Source organism: Staurois parvus, unplaced genomic scaffold (assembly GCF_062004578.1).
Source record: "Staurois parvus isolate SC_StPar_1 unplaced genomic scaffold, SC_StPar_1.0 ptg000827l, whole genome shotgun sequence".
In the NCBI taxonomy this organism is placed as follows: Eukaryota; Metazoa; Chordata; class Amphibia; order Anura; family Ranidae; genus Staurois; species Staurois parvus.
This window is the reverse complement of record NW_028318623.1, coordinates 7,851,863-7,868,742: the sequence shown is the minus strand read 5'-3', so window position 1 is coordinate 7,868,742 and position 16,880 is coordinate 7,851,863. Positions and strand designations below refer to the sequence as shown.

At 43.0% G+C, this 16,880-nt stretch overlaps 1 protein-coding gene across 1 annotated transcript in view; it reads right to left on the bottom strand.

The window, feature by feature from the left end:
* Positions 1-3,876: 3,876 nt before the first annotated feature.
* LOC149443903 (cell adhesion molecule CEACAM5-like) overlaps positions 3,877-16,880 on the bottom strand; it is a 96,285-nt gene continuing 83,281 nt past the window's right edge. The window contains exons 16-19 of the mRNA XM_089655235.1: positions 14,777-14,850; positions 10,309-10,338; positions 9,986-10,050; positions 3,877-8,708 (exon numbers count right to left, since the gene is read on the bottom strand). Coding sequence (XP_089511361.1) covers positions 9,988-10,050; positions 10,309-10,338; positions 14,777-14,850 — 167 coding nt within the window. The 3' untranslated portion in view covers positions 3,877-8,708; positions 9,986-9,987. The remainder of the gene's footprint in view (positions 8,709-9,985; positions 10,051-10,308; positions 10,339-14,776; positions 14,851-16,880) is intronic.

Sequence of the window (16,880 nt, the reverse complement as noted above, 5' to 3'; positions counted from 1 at the left end):
AGGTGTTCTTTTCATCAAAGGCCTTGTTCTTCCTCCTCCAAACATAGCGTTGATCCATGGGCCCAAACAGTTCTAATTTTGTTTCATCAGTCCACAGAACACTATCCCACAACTTTTGTGGTTTGTCCACATGGCTTTTGGCATACTCTTCTTATTCTTTGGAGACAGCAAGGGGGTACGCCTGGGAGTTCTGGCACGGAGGCCTTCATTACGCAGTGTGCGTCTTATTGTCTGGGCTGAAACTTCTGTACCCACATCTGACAAATCTTTTCTCAGTTCCTCAGCAGTCACACGGGGACTTCTCTCCACTCTACGCTTCAGGTAGCGCACAGCAGTCGAAGTCAGCATCTTCTTTCTGCCACGACCAGGTAGCGTTTCAACAGTGCCCTTTGCCTTGAATTTGCGAATGATGCTTCCTAAGGTGTCTCTTGGTATGTTTAACATCTTTGCAATCTTCTTATAGCCATTGCCCTTCCTGTGAAGAGAAATCACCTCTTCTCTTGTCTTCCTGGACCATTCTCTTGCCTTCACCATGTTTGTAACCACACCAGTAAATGTCTAGAAGGAGCTGAGTATCACAGTCATTTTAAAGCTGCCTAATTGGTGCTTATTATGCTTGATTGCTGCTCGGTGACATCCACAGGTGTTTTCAATACCTGATGGAAAGCACCTGTATGAACCTCTGTTCTTCAGAGTGGTAGTCTTTAAGGGGTTGAATAATTGTGGCAATGAAGAAACCACATAAGAACCATTTACTACTGTATTACATAAACAATTGATGTCATTTTAGTTGCATTTGGGTAGTTACAACGTCCTTGTAGGATTTGATTCTGAATACAATTCCAAATGTACACTATAGTCCCTAAACCCCTTTACAGCATTGGGGGTTGAATAATTTTGGTCACAACTGTATACCCTATTGGGCTATCATTATTATGCGCAGGAAATAATTGTTGTCTTTGGCTAATCAGAGATCACTCGGCATTCATTGAATAGTGCCCATACCAAGCAGCTGCCTGTGTTCAGAATGCAGCAGCACAGCCGCTCGGCCTGGGATTCAGAAGCTAGTGGACATTGCTGGAGTAGCATATTTGGGGGAGGGGGGGGAATAAATTTCCCATACTTTTGCAGAAAAAGGTATGTATTTATTATTTTCTCAATGGAGCCTGCAACGCTTTGCCATGCCACCATCACCAGCGGCTAGTGGGTGCAATGTTGGGCTCCTGTAGACAAGTTCTACAGCTTGCTTGTCCATACCACAACAAACAAGTCACATATTGTGATTATTATATATATATATATATATATATATATATCAATTTTTTTATTATTTATTTATATATGTATATTTATATATATGTATATTGCTCAAAAATTAAAGGAACACTTTTTAACAAGAGTATAGCATCAAGTCAATTAAACTCCTGGGATAGTGATCTGGTCAGTTAAGCAGCAGAGGGGGTTGTTCATTTCATGAACACCAAAGCAGCTGAAATTGATTAACAGGTGCACTACTAGATGGGCAACAATGAAAAGACCCCCAAAACAGGAATGGTTTTACAGGTGGAGGCCACTACAATTTTTTTGCCCCTACTCATCTTTTCTGGCTGTTTTTTACTAGTTTTGCATTTGGCTAGGGTCAGTGTCACTAACTGGTAGCATGAGGCCATACCTGGACCCTACAGAGGATTGCATGGGCAGTCCAACTTTGATGGAAATGGAAATTATCAACCTATAGAGAACTGAATTCAAACGATGGGGCATCCTTATGTTCCTAACACATTACCCAGTCCATATCAGTATAGATATCCAGCATGAGATTTTTTTCCCAGTGAGATCTGATGTGTTTTCAAAGTGTTCCCTTTTTTTTTTTTTTTTGAGCAGTGTATTTTTCTTTTTTGGTGGTGGGTCCTGGTAATGACAAGAAATATACAGTTAATTTTTAAAAATATATATTTTACTTTTTTTCCCGTTTTCCTTTGATCATAAAAAACAGGAGATATTCATTAACATTTCCAATTTCAAATGAATAAATAAATACAAAGGTATAGTTCAACTGCATAAAAGTACACTAAGTTGCTGCAATGAAATGGCAAAGTTGCAAAACTGTTCAAGCATTAAGGTTTGTTTATACCTTTCATCATGAAGGCGTTAAAGCAGCTTTTCTCAACTGGTTTTCAGTTGTGGCATCCTTTAAAAGTATGGAAAATCTTGAGGTACCACCCCAGTCTAAATCTAAAAGTTACTTATCAATTCACATTCAGATATGTACTTACAAACAGCCCAGATTTGCCAGGACAATCCCACTTTTAACTTTGTTATCCTGCACTAAGTGCGTCCCAAGAACACAACATGAGGTGTAAAGCCACATAGATGGTTCAAATCTCGGCTGGTTCCTGCTGAACTAGCCGAGATTTGAACCATATATGGACAGACTGAATGTGCCCAAGATGATCGATCAACTTTGGTACAATCAGCCTGCCGGATTTTATATACAATTACTGCTGATGGCTATTATAGCAGCTGGCAATAATCACTGGGTTCTCTTAGCGGGGACGGCTCCCTGTGTTGAGGGGGAATCGGGAAATTTTCTTTCCTGCAACCCGTGGTTGCAGGAAAGAAAATCACTCCGTCTATGTCTGGCTTAAGGTATCCCTAGTGTGTGGTACTCAAGGCACTTGACCCTGATCTCTGCCCCCCAGGTCATGACACTGGGGGGGAGTGTCGCCCAGGTCCACACTTTCAGTGTTGCACTGTTAGCTCTACTGTCCTAGTTGCTCTTCAGAACTCAGATTTGGTGGGCTTAACACTCAAAAATGACAGACCCCTCTCAGGACAGACAGCTGCGGGGCCCCCATGCTCTTCGCAGACACTGCTGTGTCTCTCATGCTGTCTAGTGCATGGCTTCGTAGAGCCCTAGGCTCCATGCACATGGGGCATTTTAATAATGCTGGCAATGTTAGCTGTGTAAAGTCATGTTAAAAACGGGAGTTTTTCAGTGTTTTTAGCACTTTTGCATTAGTGTTTAGCTGCGTTTGCTCAGCGCTTTACAATATAACAGGAGACAATACAGTTCAATACAAGAGGGTTAGGAGGGCCCTGCTCCTTGGAGCTTACAATCCTAAATTAAAAAAAGTCCAAAAACATTGGTTTGCTGCTATTTACCTCGTTTTTCAGTGTTTTACAGCAAAAAACTCCTCTAGAAATCCACTAGTTCTGGGTTTTTTTACCAGCCAAAATATTCTGATTACAGTCTATGTATGCATGGACACACAGGATAACATGCTGGGGAGTTTACTGGCTGTAGAAAAAGACATCAAAAGCCAAAAACAGCCGCTGTAAAAACGTCCCGTGTGCATGAGGACTTACCCAGCAGCAAACAGGAAGACCCCAACCGCAACATCAGAGAAGCTCCCCAGCAGCCTAAAGCACAGGACTGCATGGGCAAGGTATTCAGTCTCCCTTTGAGCACCACTGCCCCTCTGTCCTCCCACAGTTGCCAACATTTTAAACATTTTCCAGTTTCACTTTTTTGCTGTGCATCCAGCTAGTCGTTGTCGGCAGAGAATTACTTAAATTAGGGGCGGGGTCAGGGGCAGACTGATAACTCATGGGGCCCCCGGGCAATAGGGGATCATGGGGCCCTTGTGTCCTTGCCCAAACTCAAAAAAAGCCTATGAAAAAGGTACCATGGGCATCTCATGGGGCCCCCTACTGACCCCGGGCCCTCGGGCAGTGCCCGAGTTTCCAAATGGTCAGTCCGCCCCTGGGCGGGGTGTTCTATGACCTGGGTGTGGTTTTGCAAAACAAATATCAGAAACATATTCTACAATTTAATTTTAAAAGACAGGAATATTTATGAGAAGAACAAAAACAGAGGTCTAAGACATGTTTATTAGTAAAATGATTTCTGCGTTAGTTTAGCTAACTACAACTTTTAGTCTGTACGTTCTATTTAAAGTGCGGTAACCCAACAGCTCTTGTAGAGAAAACATTTTTAAAAAAATTCAATTCTTGTACCCACAAAATACTCAATTCCTGATTCACGATGGGGAGTCTCATAGACAAGTCTAAACCTAAAGAATAATTTTCAAAGAATAAAACACAATATGGGCAGAGAGCTACACATTGTCTGAGCCTACCTTAAAGACCTTCTTTTATTAAAACAGTCAAATTAGTAACCAGCAACTGTTGAGGCAATAAACACTTTGGTCTGGAGTAAGTAATGTACAGCGGTCAGCGCGCTATTGTAATGCACAACACAATATAAAGAGTACATCGGTAAGCACAATTTAATGTGAACCACGATATACAGAGTGCCCCTTATGCTGCTGGTAAGGATGAGGGGGGGATATGCTTTGGGTTTGTGGTCAGTGGGAGGAAACCAAATGCCCATCATCTGTGGTCGATGGGAGGGGGAAAAAATGTCCACAGTTTATGGTCAGAGAATGAGGGCAGAATGGCCACTATTTGTGGTCCGTGCCAGGAAATGCATGCTGACTTTCTTTGGCTGGTGGGGGGTAAAAATGCCCACCCACTATGGTAAGTGGGAAAACATTTTTTTATCTGTGGTCAAGGAAGGAAAAATTTCCCCATTGTTAGTGATTAGTGCTGCTGTCGGCAGTTATAGAAAAGAAAAAATGTCTTGTTATCAGAAAATGGCAAAACAAAAAAAAATTGGTGTTCCGTGGTGGGGGGGGGGGGAGGGGACTGTGAAGCATTGGTGCTTATAAAGGGAAAAAGAAAAGGAGAAAAACTGGTGTTTGGATGGGAGCAGTGAAAATTAGTGGGACAGGGGATGGGGGTGGGGGAGTAGGAGGAAGTGGTGCTCAAGGTAGGGGGCAGGGCAACAGTGAGGTGGAGAGAGGGGCAGTGGTGCTCAGTGGGGGGGGGGGCAGAGGAGTGTGTGGGGGGCATTGATATGGACAAGGGTCTAGTGGTGCTTAGTGGAGAAATTTGCGAGATGGGGGTAGTGTGTAGAGGACTTGAAGAAGTGGCAAGGGCAGGGCAGCAATAGGTTGAAGTGTGGAGGACAGGGGGATGTGGGGTCAAGTGGGGAAGACATGGAGGCAGTGGAGTGAAGGGGGGTGCCTCAGTTTAGTATGGAGGATGGGGGGGCAGTGGTGCTTATTGGAAGAATTGGTGCTACTGGGGCAGTGGGGTGGATAGAGTGGCAGGGGTGTTCAGTGGGGGATTGGGGAGTGGGATGAAGTGTGGGGGACAGGGGGGCAGTGCAAGGACAGGTGGGGGCAATGGGGTGAAAAGAAAGTGGTAGGCAGAAGACAGGGCAGGTAGTGGTGTGAACAGGAGGACATAGGGGTGAAGTGGGGAGGACAGAATGGGGAGAACAGAGAGGATTGTGCAGTGAAGAGTGGGGTAAAGTGTGGGGGGGGGTAGTTAACTGTGCAGGACAGGGGAGAAATAGGGTGAAGTAGGGTGGACAAGAGAGGCAGTGGGTTGAAGTGTAGAGAACAAAGGGACAATGAGATGGATGGGGTGAATAGGAGGGAAGTGGGATGAACAGAGGGACAGTGGGCTCAACAGCAGGCAGTGTGATAAAGCCTGAAGGACAGGGGACAGTGGGGTTAACAGGGATACATAGGGGAAGTAGGGTGGCCAGAGGGCAGTAGTGCTCAGCGTGGAGGTCAATGGGGAAGTGGGGTGTACAGATGGGCAGTGGTGATTGGTGTTCAGTGGGAGGACAGAGTTGCAGTACTGCAAAGTGGGGAAGGGACACTAGGGTGAGCAGTGTTGCTCAGTGTGGGGGGCAAGGAGTGTGGTGGGGTGTACAGATGAGCAGTGGTGAGTGGTGCTCCGTTGAAGGACAGAGGAGCAGTACTACAGAGTGGGGGTGGGCAGTGGGATGGACAAGGGTCCAGTGATGCGCAGTGCCGGGTACAGGGGGGATGTGGTGCTTAGTTCGGTGGATCAGAGGCATAGTCATATGCACAGGGGACAGTGAGGTGAATGGAAAGGTAGACAGGAGGTAGTGGGATGGACTGGAGGGGTAGTGGGATGGACATGGGGTGGTCAGGTGCACTGGGATAGGGGGATAATGTGGTGGACAGGGGGTAGTCACATGTTAATCTGGTGAACAGTGGTGTGTACAGGGGGACAATAGGGTGTACACACAAATAGATCTTCAATGTATCTTTCTGTCTTTAAAGACATATACACTAGTAAACACCACTAAAAATGAACTAGAACAAACTAAAAAAATGCTTAATATATAATTAGAATCTCATGTAAAAATTAGGGTATTCACAAAGATCTAAGTTGCTTTTTATTCCTAAATATACATTATTTCATTTACTTTTACAGTATTGCACATACACTTTGCTCAGTCCTGGTCTCAGGCCCCATTCACATCTGGCCACTTGGGACTGTGGTCAGAACCGCAGCAATTCTGCCGGCAATTCCAGATGGCACTGCAATTGTGGCAGAATGTACCATGTGAATTTGGGTACCATTCATTTTTAATGGCACCTCAAACGAGGTGTGGTTTTGCTGCAAATTTCTCCCCATGAGACATGTATCCTATATCCCCCTCACCTAGTATGGATTAATACCCTAGGTATCACCGAATCCTCTTCACACCATGACATGGTTCAGCACTGTCATAATGCACACACATGCTTAGGCCCCATTTACATCTGGGCATAGCGGGAACTTGCATTTCCGCACACTTTCTTGTGTGTTTTTTGGAGCATTTCCGATCTTTGCGCAGTTTACTATTGGCATTTGCGGTGCCACTATATAATTAGATGGTGGAATGAAGAAATGGAGGCAAAGAAGGGCAGGAGGGATAAAAGGAAGGGCAAGAGGGAAGGAAGGGTAGAAGGAAGAGCAGAAGTAAATAAGAGAGGGAAAGAAGGAAGGAAGGGCAGGAAGGAAGGGTGGAAGGGCAGGAATAAATAAGAGGGGGGAAAGATGGAAGGAAGGGCTGTAGGCAAGGAGGAAGAGCAGGGGTAAAATATAGAGGGAAGAAAGGGCTAGAGGCAAGGAAGGAAGGGCAGGAGTAAAATAGAGAGGGAAGGAAGAGCATTTCACACTTGTGACACTTACACTCTGTGCGTTACACACTCCTGACCCCTGCATTCTGTGCATTATACACTTCTGACCCCTGCAGTCTGTGCATTAAAGAAGAGGTACAGCCAAAGCTCTTTTGGCTGTACTTCGCCTGTGGATCACAGGAGTGCAGAAAGGGAGGGAAAGAAGAGCAGGAGGGGTGGAAGGAAGAAAGAAAGGAAGGAAGGGCAAGAGGGAAGCAAGGGCTGCTGGGAGGAAGGAAGGGAGGATGGGCAGAAGTAAATAATAGAGGGAAAGAAGGAAGGAAGCGTAGGAATGAAGGAAAGGTGGAAGGGCAGGAATAAATAAGAGTAGGGAAAGAAGGAAGGAAGGGTTGTAGGCAAGGAAGGAAAAGCAGGGGTAAAATATAGAGGGAAGGAAGGGTAGGAGGGAAGGAAGGGCTGGGGGCAAGGAAGGAAGTGCATTTCACACTTGTGTCCCTTACACTCCATGCATTAAAGGAAAAGTACAGTCAAAGCTGTTTAGGCTGTACTTATCCTGTGGATTACAGGAGTGCAGTTTCTTCTGCACTCATGTGACCAGGGGTGGACTGGCCATTTGGAAACTCGGGCACTGCCCAAGGGCCCAGGGTCAGTAGGGGACCCCATGAGATGCCCCTGGTACCTTTTTCATAGGCTTTTTTTGAGTTTGGGCAAGGACACAGGGGACCCATGATCCCCTATTGCCCGGGGGCCCCATGAGTTGTCAGTCCGCCCCTGCATGTGACCCATTTTCAACTGACAGGGGGCTGAAGCCCACTGTCGGAATCCACCCCAAAGTCTTGAGCAGCACCTGGCTCAGCCTCTCAGCAAGGCACTGAGAACCTGAGCCAGCCGCTCCTTCCACAGCCCAGTGCTCCAGTGAGCACGGGGGGGGGGGGCATAGCTGACAGTCAATGCTCTCTGCTCAGAGTGACTGTGAGAACTCAGCGATCAGCGGCCATGTGATCGCTGAGTTCTCATACTTAGCGGGGAACAGATGCAGCATCAGACCGATGCTGCATCCACCTAGGTAAATATGATTGGGAGAAAAAAATAAAGCCATACTTCTCTTTTAAATTCCACTAACCCCTGTTCTCTGTGTGTTACATACTCCTGACTCATCTGATGAAGTCTCCTGACTTCATCAGAAGAATATCTCATCATATTCTACAAAGCTTTACAGAGTTTACACATACATTCTAAAGGACCATACAACTTAATGCCCCCTACAGCAGTAATCAACCCATTTCAGGGCCATTTCCTAGATGCAGAAGCCCAACAAACCAGCAGCAATTTTTTTGAATGTGTTAATCTAGCACTCAGCACTGCAGGGCAACAGCTAAACAAAAATTCTGCCTGCTCCATGGGGGAAATAAAATGATACTTATTTGGCCAGTGACTTTTTCAGTGGCATTCAAATTACATCAATCATTACATCGAACTTGCTTGCAGTCTCATTCATTGACAGGTATACTATATCAGTACTATATTTACAGAACAGTGAATGGTGTATGGCCAGGTCTGGTATGCACTGAACATATAGATATTTTGCTGGCTGAGGAAAGTCTGATGATGCAGGGAGAATTCACGAAGGGAAGGATGTCCTCATGCTGACTGGGGATCATGTGCATTATGCGATTACACTATATCTGAAAAATGCTGAAGGGAAAATTAAAGACAAATAACGAGATGTAAAAATTACAAAAAAAATTGTATATACATTAATGAATAGTGTTACACAATAATATAGAACACACTAACAGGGCTTGTGATCCTTCCCTGCTCTAGCAACAACAAAATGTATGGCTTTCGGTATGGTTTAACCCTTTTGTTGCCACCACAGTAACCATTTGCTGATCTCCCCTGGGTAATATGAACCCGGACATGCTCAGCTCTCAGAACCTTTGGCTTCAGAGCTGTCAAACCCTGGCCACTCAGGATCAGGAAGAAGCTAATTATGCTCAGTTTGTGCTTGATTAGCTTCAACAGCATGCAGGAGTGACATCATGGGGTTTATTTACTAAAGCTGGAGAGTCCAAAATCAGACTCCCTTCTGCATAGAAACCAATCAGCTTCCAGGTTTCATTGCCAAAGCTTCATTGAACAAGCTGAGGTTAGAAGCTGATTGGTTTCTATGCAGAAGGGAGTCTGATTTTGGACTCTCCAGCTTTAGTAAATAAACCCCCATGGGTCTAATAGAACCCTTATGTCTTATTAAGGAGAACCTGTTACCTTAACACTTGTAAATCCCCTTGTGATAATACAATTTTGTTAATAAAAATAACATACAAAAAATAAATGAAGAAAAACTCACATTTTTTTTTTAAGTCCCCTGTCCCAACACATACACATATTTGAATACAAACTCATGTGTCGGGTACATATTCATACAAAATTGACAATTATGCTACACCTATTAGGTATTGCCGCACACACCAGTGTATACATTATTCTTCTAGGGCCATCAATTATAATCTAAACTGATGAACTATAAAGGTTTTTAAAGCATGGACAATTTTGGGTACCATAGGTTTTTTGCTTTATTACGGGAGCATGTAGTAATAAGGATTGACCTGTCTGATATCTATTTTCTCGACACAACCTCATCTTTTCAAACAATTGGGGATTATATTGTGTGCGCACTAAAATTAATTTGAGTGTATTTTGTTACAAAATATAGATGTGATTAATGGTAGTGTGAAATACAAGAAATTGCATTCACCACCATTTTATTCTACGGGCTCTGCTTTCAGAAAATAGATCATATTTTGAGGCTTTAGGTGCGTTTTCCTGTAAAAAAATATGCATTTCGGTGTTTGTGCGCAAAAAGAAAAAAATGGCTCCGACAGTAAAAGCGTTAGAGATCTAAAGTGGGGGAATGATTATAGAAGTACAATAACTGACAGAATAAAAGATATACATGAATGTGTTGTTACCTTCAGTATTTTCCAGCAGCAGGCTTCATGATGCAGTATATGGATTTGTCCTTGTGTGTTAGTTCCTATTTGTGGAAAGAAAATAAGTCAGATTGGCTGGAATATAATTACAGAACTGGTACTTCACGTATAAGTAAAATAAAAAATATTCTATATTCATATGGAAGTTGTTACCGTTAGATTTCCCAGTACAGCACCCTGTTAACCATTCTATATAGCCAGGACACCCACAATTATTTTCGATGCACTGCGATAGAAGCCATAAACCTATTTCAGTGCAAATTCGCAGCAATAGCATTAAAAATGTGTATAATATTATTTACCTCATAGTGAGATTCCTGACTTGCTTTCCCCTGCATATAAAACAAAACACATATATTACATCATATTGAAAAAAAAAAAAATTTTTTACCAGTAATAAAATTGTAATTAACCCCTTAACAATTTTGCAATGTTGATATGTGTTAATAAAACTGTACCTATCACCACAACTACTTTGTACATCCAGGTGAATTATACCGCGTTTTTTTTCAGGACAATTTGGGCTTTTATTTGGTGGTAAATGGTAATATATATCTCCTGATTTTTTTTATTATCAAAGGAAAACTGGCCCAAAATAATAAAAAAAATTATAATTTTTTTTATTTAGCTGTGTGTTTCTTGTTACTACCATAAACTACCACCAAAGAACAACCCAAAATAAATTCTCCAGCTCTTAACTGTCGCAGTGATACTATATATGTATATTTGTTGTTTGTACCCATAGTACAGCCCAGAAACAACACTGCACATTTTGTTTTTGTCTTTTTTTTTTTTTACCTAAAACACACTGACACTGATACCAATTTTTTTTTTAATCCTGACTTTTGACCCTGACCTGTTGCTCTTGACCTTTCATCCTGACCTTGACCCTAACACTAATCATGGCCCTGAACTAGATCAAACCTTGATCTAGGTATTTTTTCTTTATTTTTTTTATTTTTTTTTATATTTATTTATTTTTATTTTTTTTTAACACACGTTTTTATTTCCCCTCTATGCCAGGAGTTAGAGAGCTACAATGTATCTCTCTCCTCCATTCATAGAGAGAGAAAAAAAAAACAAGGGGCCGGGCTGCACAATGACTGATCACTGTGATAGCCAATCAGAGGCTATCACAGCGATCATGTGACCCAGAATCAGGGGTCCCAGGTCCCGATCGTTAGAACGGGACCTGGTGCTCTCAGTGACACCGCAGTCTTTGTGCTGGGAGCGTGCCGAGTAGCGCACTCCCAGCACAAAGACAGGTACGCAAATATGCGGCCCCACGGAAAAAAGCCCAGTTCTGTGAAGCCACATATTTGTGTTACGTCGGTGTCAAGGGGTTAATATTAGAGATTAGTGAACCAATAAGCTATGATGGAGATCAGACACATTTTTTTTTAGAACACATATGGCTTTATTTTTAAAACATTTGTAGAAATGTCAGAAGCATTCATGAATACTGAATGAAATATGTAAGAAAGTGCAGCGCTTAAAAAAAAAAAAAAAAAAAAAAAATGATAGCAGCGTGCTGGCTGCTCCCCAGATATCGCCAGCGCTCACCTATATACTAGATTCTGTTACATACTGAATGAAATGTCACCATAATATTTGCAAGAGATTAACACCGATCTCTTTAGCCCCATCTAGTGTCCAGATCTGTGTAATTTTCTAAAACACCTGAATGAGAAAACTATACCACTGTTGGACACTAGATGGTGCTGAGGATATGGACATTCGCACTTACAAAAATTATGGGACTTTTCATTCAATGAACACAAATGTTTCTGACAGTTGTGCAACCAATGTTTTATAAATAGACCCCCCCAAGTGGCTGGTAATGGGGTAGCAAGCATACAGGCCCCCTGATTTGGTGATATCATTTTGCCATTTATCATTAGCCATGGAGTTTTAGAACAGGTCCAAAAAATGTCCCCTTTTCAAACGTAAGCCTGATGCTAATGGATGCTGGTTTCTTCTGCACCCCTATTTAGTGAATTTATGTAGTTACTATCTGTCGTGATAAACAGCTAAAGGAGTCCTTTGTGCTGTATATGGTCTGTAGGGATTAGCTTCGGATTAGAAAAGAACTAGAATTCGGTCTAAATTGTGCAGATTCAGCAAATGGGTAAATTGATTTGGTGTTCACCTGCCTGCCGAGGTGAATCTCCAGAAGCAGCAGAAAGTAATACATTTGGAAGAGGTTTTACCAGCACTACCAAATGTATTACTAAGCACTAGTGATGGGCTGAACACCCCCCTGTTCTGTTCGCGGTCAAACATTTGAACCTACAGAAAGTTCGACCACAAACTTCGTACAGGGACCATTTGCTGAGCGGTATCTTAACGCATCTTCGTATGTGGTAAGATACCGCTGAGTTACTAAAATCCAGCATGAGTTATATTATTAGGTCATACGGTATTTTAGTAGTGACAGCTGAATGTCAAAAGAATTGTCGGCATTGCCCGAAAATTAAAAAAAAAAAAATCAGTGTGGGGGTTCCCCCCCAAATCCATACCCTTATCCGAGCATGCACCCCCGTAGGGGAGTGCTCCCCCCCTTTTGAACCAAGCCACCTGCCCTCAACATGGAGAGGGTGATTTGGGGCAGGGGGGATCCCCCCCCCAAAGCACCTTTTCCTCATGTTGATGGGGAAAAGGGCCTCTTCCCCACAAATCTGGCTGGTGGTTGTGGGGGGTCTGCGGGCAAGGGATTTATCTGGATCTGGAAGCCCCCAAATCCTGCCCCCTCCATGTGAATAAGTATGCAGTACATAGTACCGCTACCCATTCACAAAAACCAAAAACAATGTGGGGGTCCCCACCCAAATCCATACCAGACCCTTATCTGAGCATGCAACCTGGCAGGGGAGCACCCCCCCTCCTGAACCATACCAAGCCACATGCCCTCAACATGGAGAGGGTGCTTTGGGGCAGTGGGGCTCCCCCCCCCCCAAAGCACCTTGTCCTCATGTTGATGGGGAAAAGGGCCTCTTCCCCACAAAATTAGGTTGGTGGCTGTGGGGGGTCTACGAGCGGGGGATTTATCTAGAAGCCCCCAAATCCAGCCTCCCCCCCCCCCCATGTGAATGAGTATGCAATACATGGTACCATTACCCATTCTTAAAAAAGAAGTGTAGTAAAAAATGACAGAAGACAGGATCACCCCACCCCCTTGTGATGTAATCATGCCCTGTGATTGGCCAAAGCATTGCACCTGACTTATGGTCAAGGCATTGTGCGGCTTGGCAGGCAAACAGCCCACACTGAACACATGAACGGCCCATGTTTGAGTCGAACATGCAGCCCATGCTTACTACGCACTTCAAAGCAATCTAATACTGGCATTTCTATGCTATGCAGCAATGAGCCTATAGGTGTGTTCTGGTATCACAAACAAATGCATTTCTGTACTACATGGAAGGACCAGTAAGGAGCCCGTAATTATGTGCCAGAATCTCAAACAGACACATTCCAGTATAAATAAATTATCTAAAACAATCTAAATTACCTAAAGGTGGCCATACACTATACAATTTTCTGTTCAATTTCTGCCCAATGTCCTTTAGATTTACCTTCAATTACAGTATGTAGTGCAAGGGCCTGCCTAAATGGATACAATTGAAAGTTTTGTTTAGGTTTGAGCTCATATTATATGGTTTTTGGTAAATCTAAAGCACAATTCTCAAGAAAATTGGATAATCCAATGTTCTTGAGATTTTTGGTTTAGATTTACCAAAAACCATATAATAGGAGGTCAAATCTAACAACACTTTCAATTGTATCCAATTAGGCAGGCCCTTGCACTACATAGTTGAAGGCAAGTTGAAGAGTGTAGGGCACACAATTCACATTAAAGTTGCATCAAAGTAGCACAGAAAACTTGTTAAAAAGTCACATTGATCAAAAAAGCCACAATTGAAATAAATGGGTTTTCAATTGTCATGCGGCTCTATGTATGACAAGTCGCCTACAAAGTCCCAGCAGGGGAACCGAGGCTAATATTGCTGTGACTGGATGAAAAACAAAAGTATTGACCAAGCTTCCCTTTTTTCTATGTCACCTTTTATTGAGAAACTTCCCCACTGTGAAATGCTGTGAAAAGCTTCTGTGAATCTTCTACCTACAGAGTGAATGAATCTCTTTGAGTCTTCTGGGTATTTATTATTGGAACCGGAACATGAGATTCTAGGGGTTTCCATGGTCCAGATCCCTTACTCTAATTGGTCCCTTTGATTGATTCCTTTGATCAATCCTCTTGTTTGTTTTTGCAAAACTGACATGTTGGGAGATTTTGTAAAACTAAAGTTGAATTCCAGGCAAGCAGCTAAATACAGAGATGAAAAACATATAAAGGAGCTGTAGTAGTCCTTTCACATGGGGCATTTTAATCCATGCCCAGTGTAGGGCCCTGTGCCCAATTGGGACTACTGGCACGGGGATACATGCAACACCTGTGCATTCCCATGTCGGTAAAATACGGCTCCGGAACCATTTTTGGGCGCCCTGAATTTTCAGGTGCTATTGTAATGAATGGCACCTGAACACACGATTGTGCATTCTCACACTTTTGCTGCACGTTTTCAAATCGCAGGCAGAATCGCAGCGATTCCACCCACGATTTTAAAAACCCTAGTGTGAATGGAGCCTAAAGGTTATATTTTTTTGTAATTACAAATCAAAAAGTGAATAGAAAATAAACAAAGTGGCAGTTTGGTGGACTTTGATTACACAAATAAATAATAACAGTAATAATAATAATTCTGTTACCTGAGTTCCTGGCAAAGTCCTTTCATAGATGTGTTGTTCAGGAACATTCATATATACTGGATTTTTTGTAGTTTCTAAAAAGAAGATACAATGGAAGGTGGTGTAAAAAAATTATAAATAAAATATATATATTAAATAATAAAATGAATAAAAAATCAATCATAGAATTTTTTGGGTTTGTATGTCCATGGCTGATCTTCATTGAATTAAAGTCATAATAATAAAAAAGGCAAATTATTATTATTATACATGATTTATATAGCGCCAACAGTTTGCTCAGCGCAAATGTTGTTTATCCAACAAATACTGAAATCCTTCACTGGAATACCTGACCAATTATTTTGTCCGCATTCAAGAGTTTTATTTATAATTATTTTGTCAGTGAGCTACATATTGTAATCTATTTGTTCCATACAGATAATGCAATTTGTTTTTGTTTATTTGATTGCCGTTATCTATTTTAACATGACAGATAAAGCTGAGAACACATTTTAAGAGCCATTCAGGCAAAACTTAAAGAATATATTACCCCAACATTTCCTATTCCTGATCTGTGCCTGCTGTACCATGTACTTTTATGAAAAAGTCTCCTGTTCTCTTTGTATTGCTTCCTTTGTGTGACATACCCTAGGGTAGGGTACTCCATACACTAACTTATTATTTTTGCTAGATTCCCTCTTTGTGCTTCCTGAAGGCCCAAAGAAGGATCACGCAGCTTCTAAATCTTCAATTTTTCGATGAATTTGGCAATGTTTTCCTCAGGATTATGCTTTAAGGGTAAGATTCCACCTTTCTGGTAAAAGCCAAGTCTGCTAGGAGTGTTCCTGGGATATTCATCATCAGCCTTCAGTAGGGCACTTCTTTCGGTCAGTATGTTTTGCAGGTGGCTGTGGGAGATTCTTACATTTTTGGGGTTGGTGTTTAGTAGTTAGTTCCTGTGTACTCTCCCATAACTCCCTATTGATATGAATTTGAAGGTGCATCCTGGGATGTATTAAAAAGAAAATTGAATTTTTGGGTACCTGTAAAATCGTTTTCTATGAATACATCATGGGACACAGAGATCCTTCAAGTCTTACAGGTGTTTCATAGCTTGCTACAAAAACTCAAGCCTGTCCTAACGAGGAGTGGTTATCTGGGAGGGGACTTCCTGTCATTACTTCATTACTTCCAGTGTCCAATGACCCGAAGGTACCAGCATAACCCCTATTGTTAAGAATTTTAATATACTCTGTGTCCCATGATGTACTCAGAGAAAAGGATTTTACAGGTAACCAAAAATACAACATTATTTATTATTATTATTATACAGTATTTATAAAGCGCCAATAGTTCGCTCAGCGCTGTACATTACAAAGGGGGACAGAACATGTGACAGAACAATAGCAATACAATGCAAAACATGAGGGGATTGAGGGCCCTGCTCTTTCAAGCTTACAATCTAGGAGGGAGGGGATAGTGGTACAGGAGGAGATAGCTGTGGGGGATGGAGTGGTAGGAAGAGTGGAGGAGGTCGGCAAGTTAGCAGGGGGTGGGGTAGGCTTCCCTGAAGAGATGGGTTTTCAGGGTGCGCCTAAAGGAGAGGAGAGTAGGTGATAATCTGATGAGTTGGGGCAGGGAGTTTCAGAGGATGGGTGACACCCTGGAGAAGTCCTGGAGGCGGGCATGGGAGGAGGAGACCAGGGAACTAGAGAGAAGGAGGTCCTGTGAGGAGCGGAGTGTGCGTGCTGGGCGGTACTTGGATATTAGGTCGGTGATGTAGTTCGGGGCAGTATGGTGGACAGCTTTGTACATGTTATGATCCACCAGGTGGTGCCTCAGGCTGCCAACTGACAGACCTACTCAGAGCGTGGGGTCTAAGCCCGGGCTGTGCTTTCACCAGGGCCCCTGATGGTGGGGATGGACTTGAAACAGTCCCGGGCCAGGTCACGACCTCCGAGCAGGCCCACCAGTGGCTGAGGAGACCTTTGGGGACAGGTACCGGGAGAGCCAGATATGAAGAGGATGGCGGCCCCAGTAGGGTAGTAACGGGTCGTGGGCCCATGAGGGTAAGCGGGGTACAGAATCGGTAGGCGAAGAGTAGTCGGGTCACACGCAGGGTCAG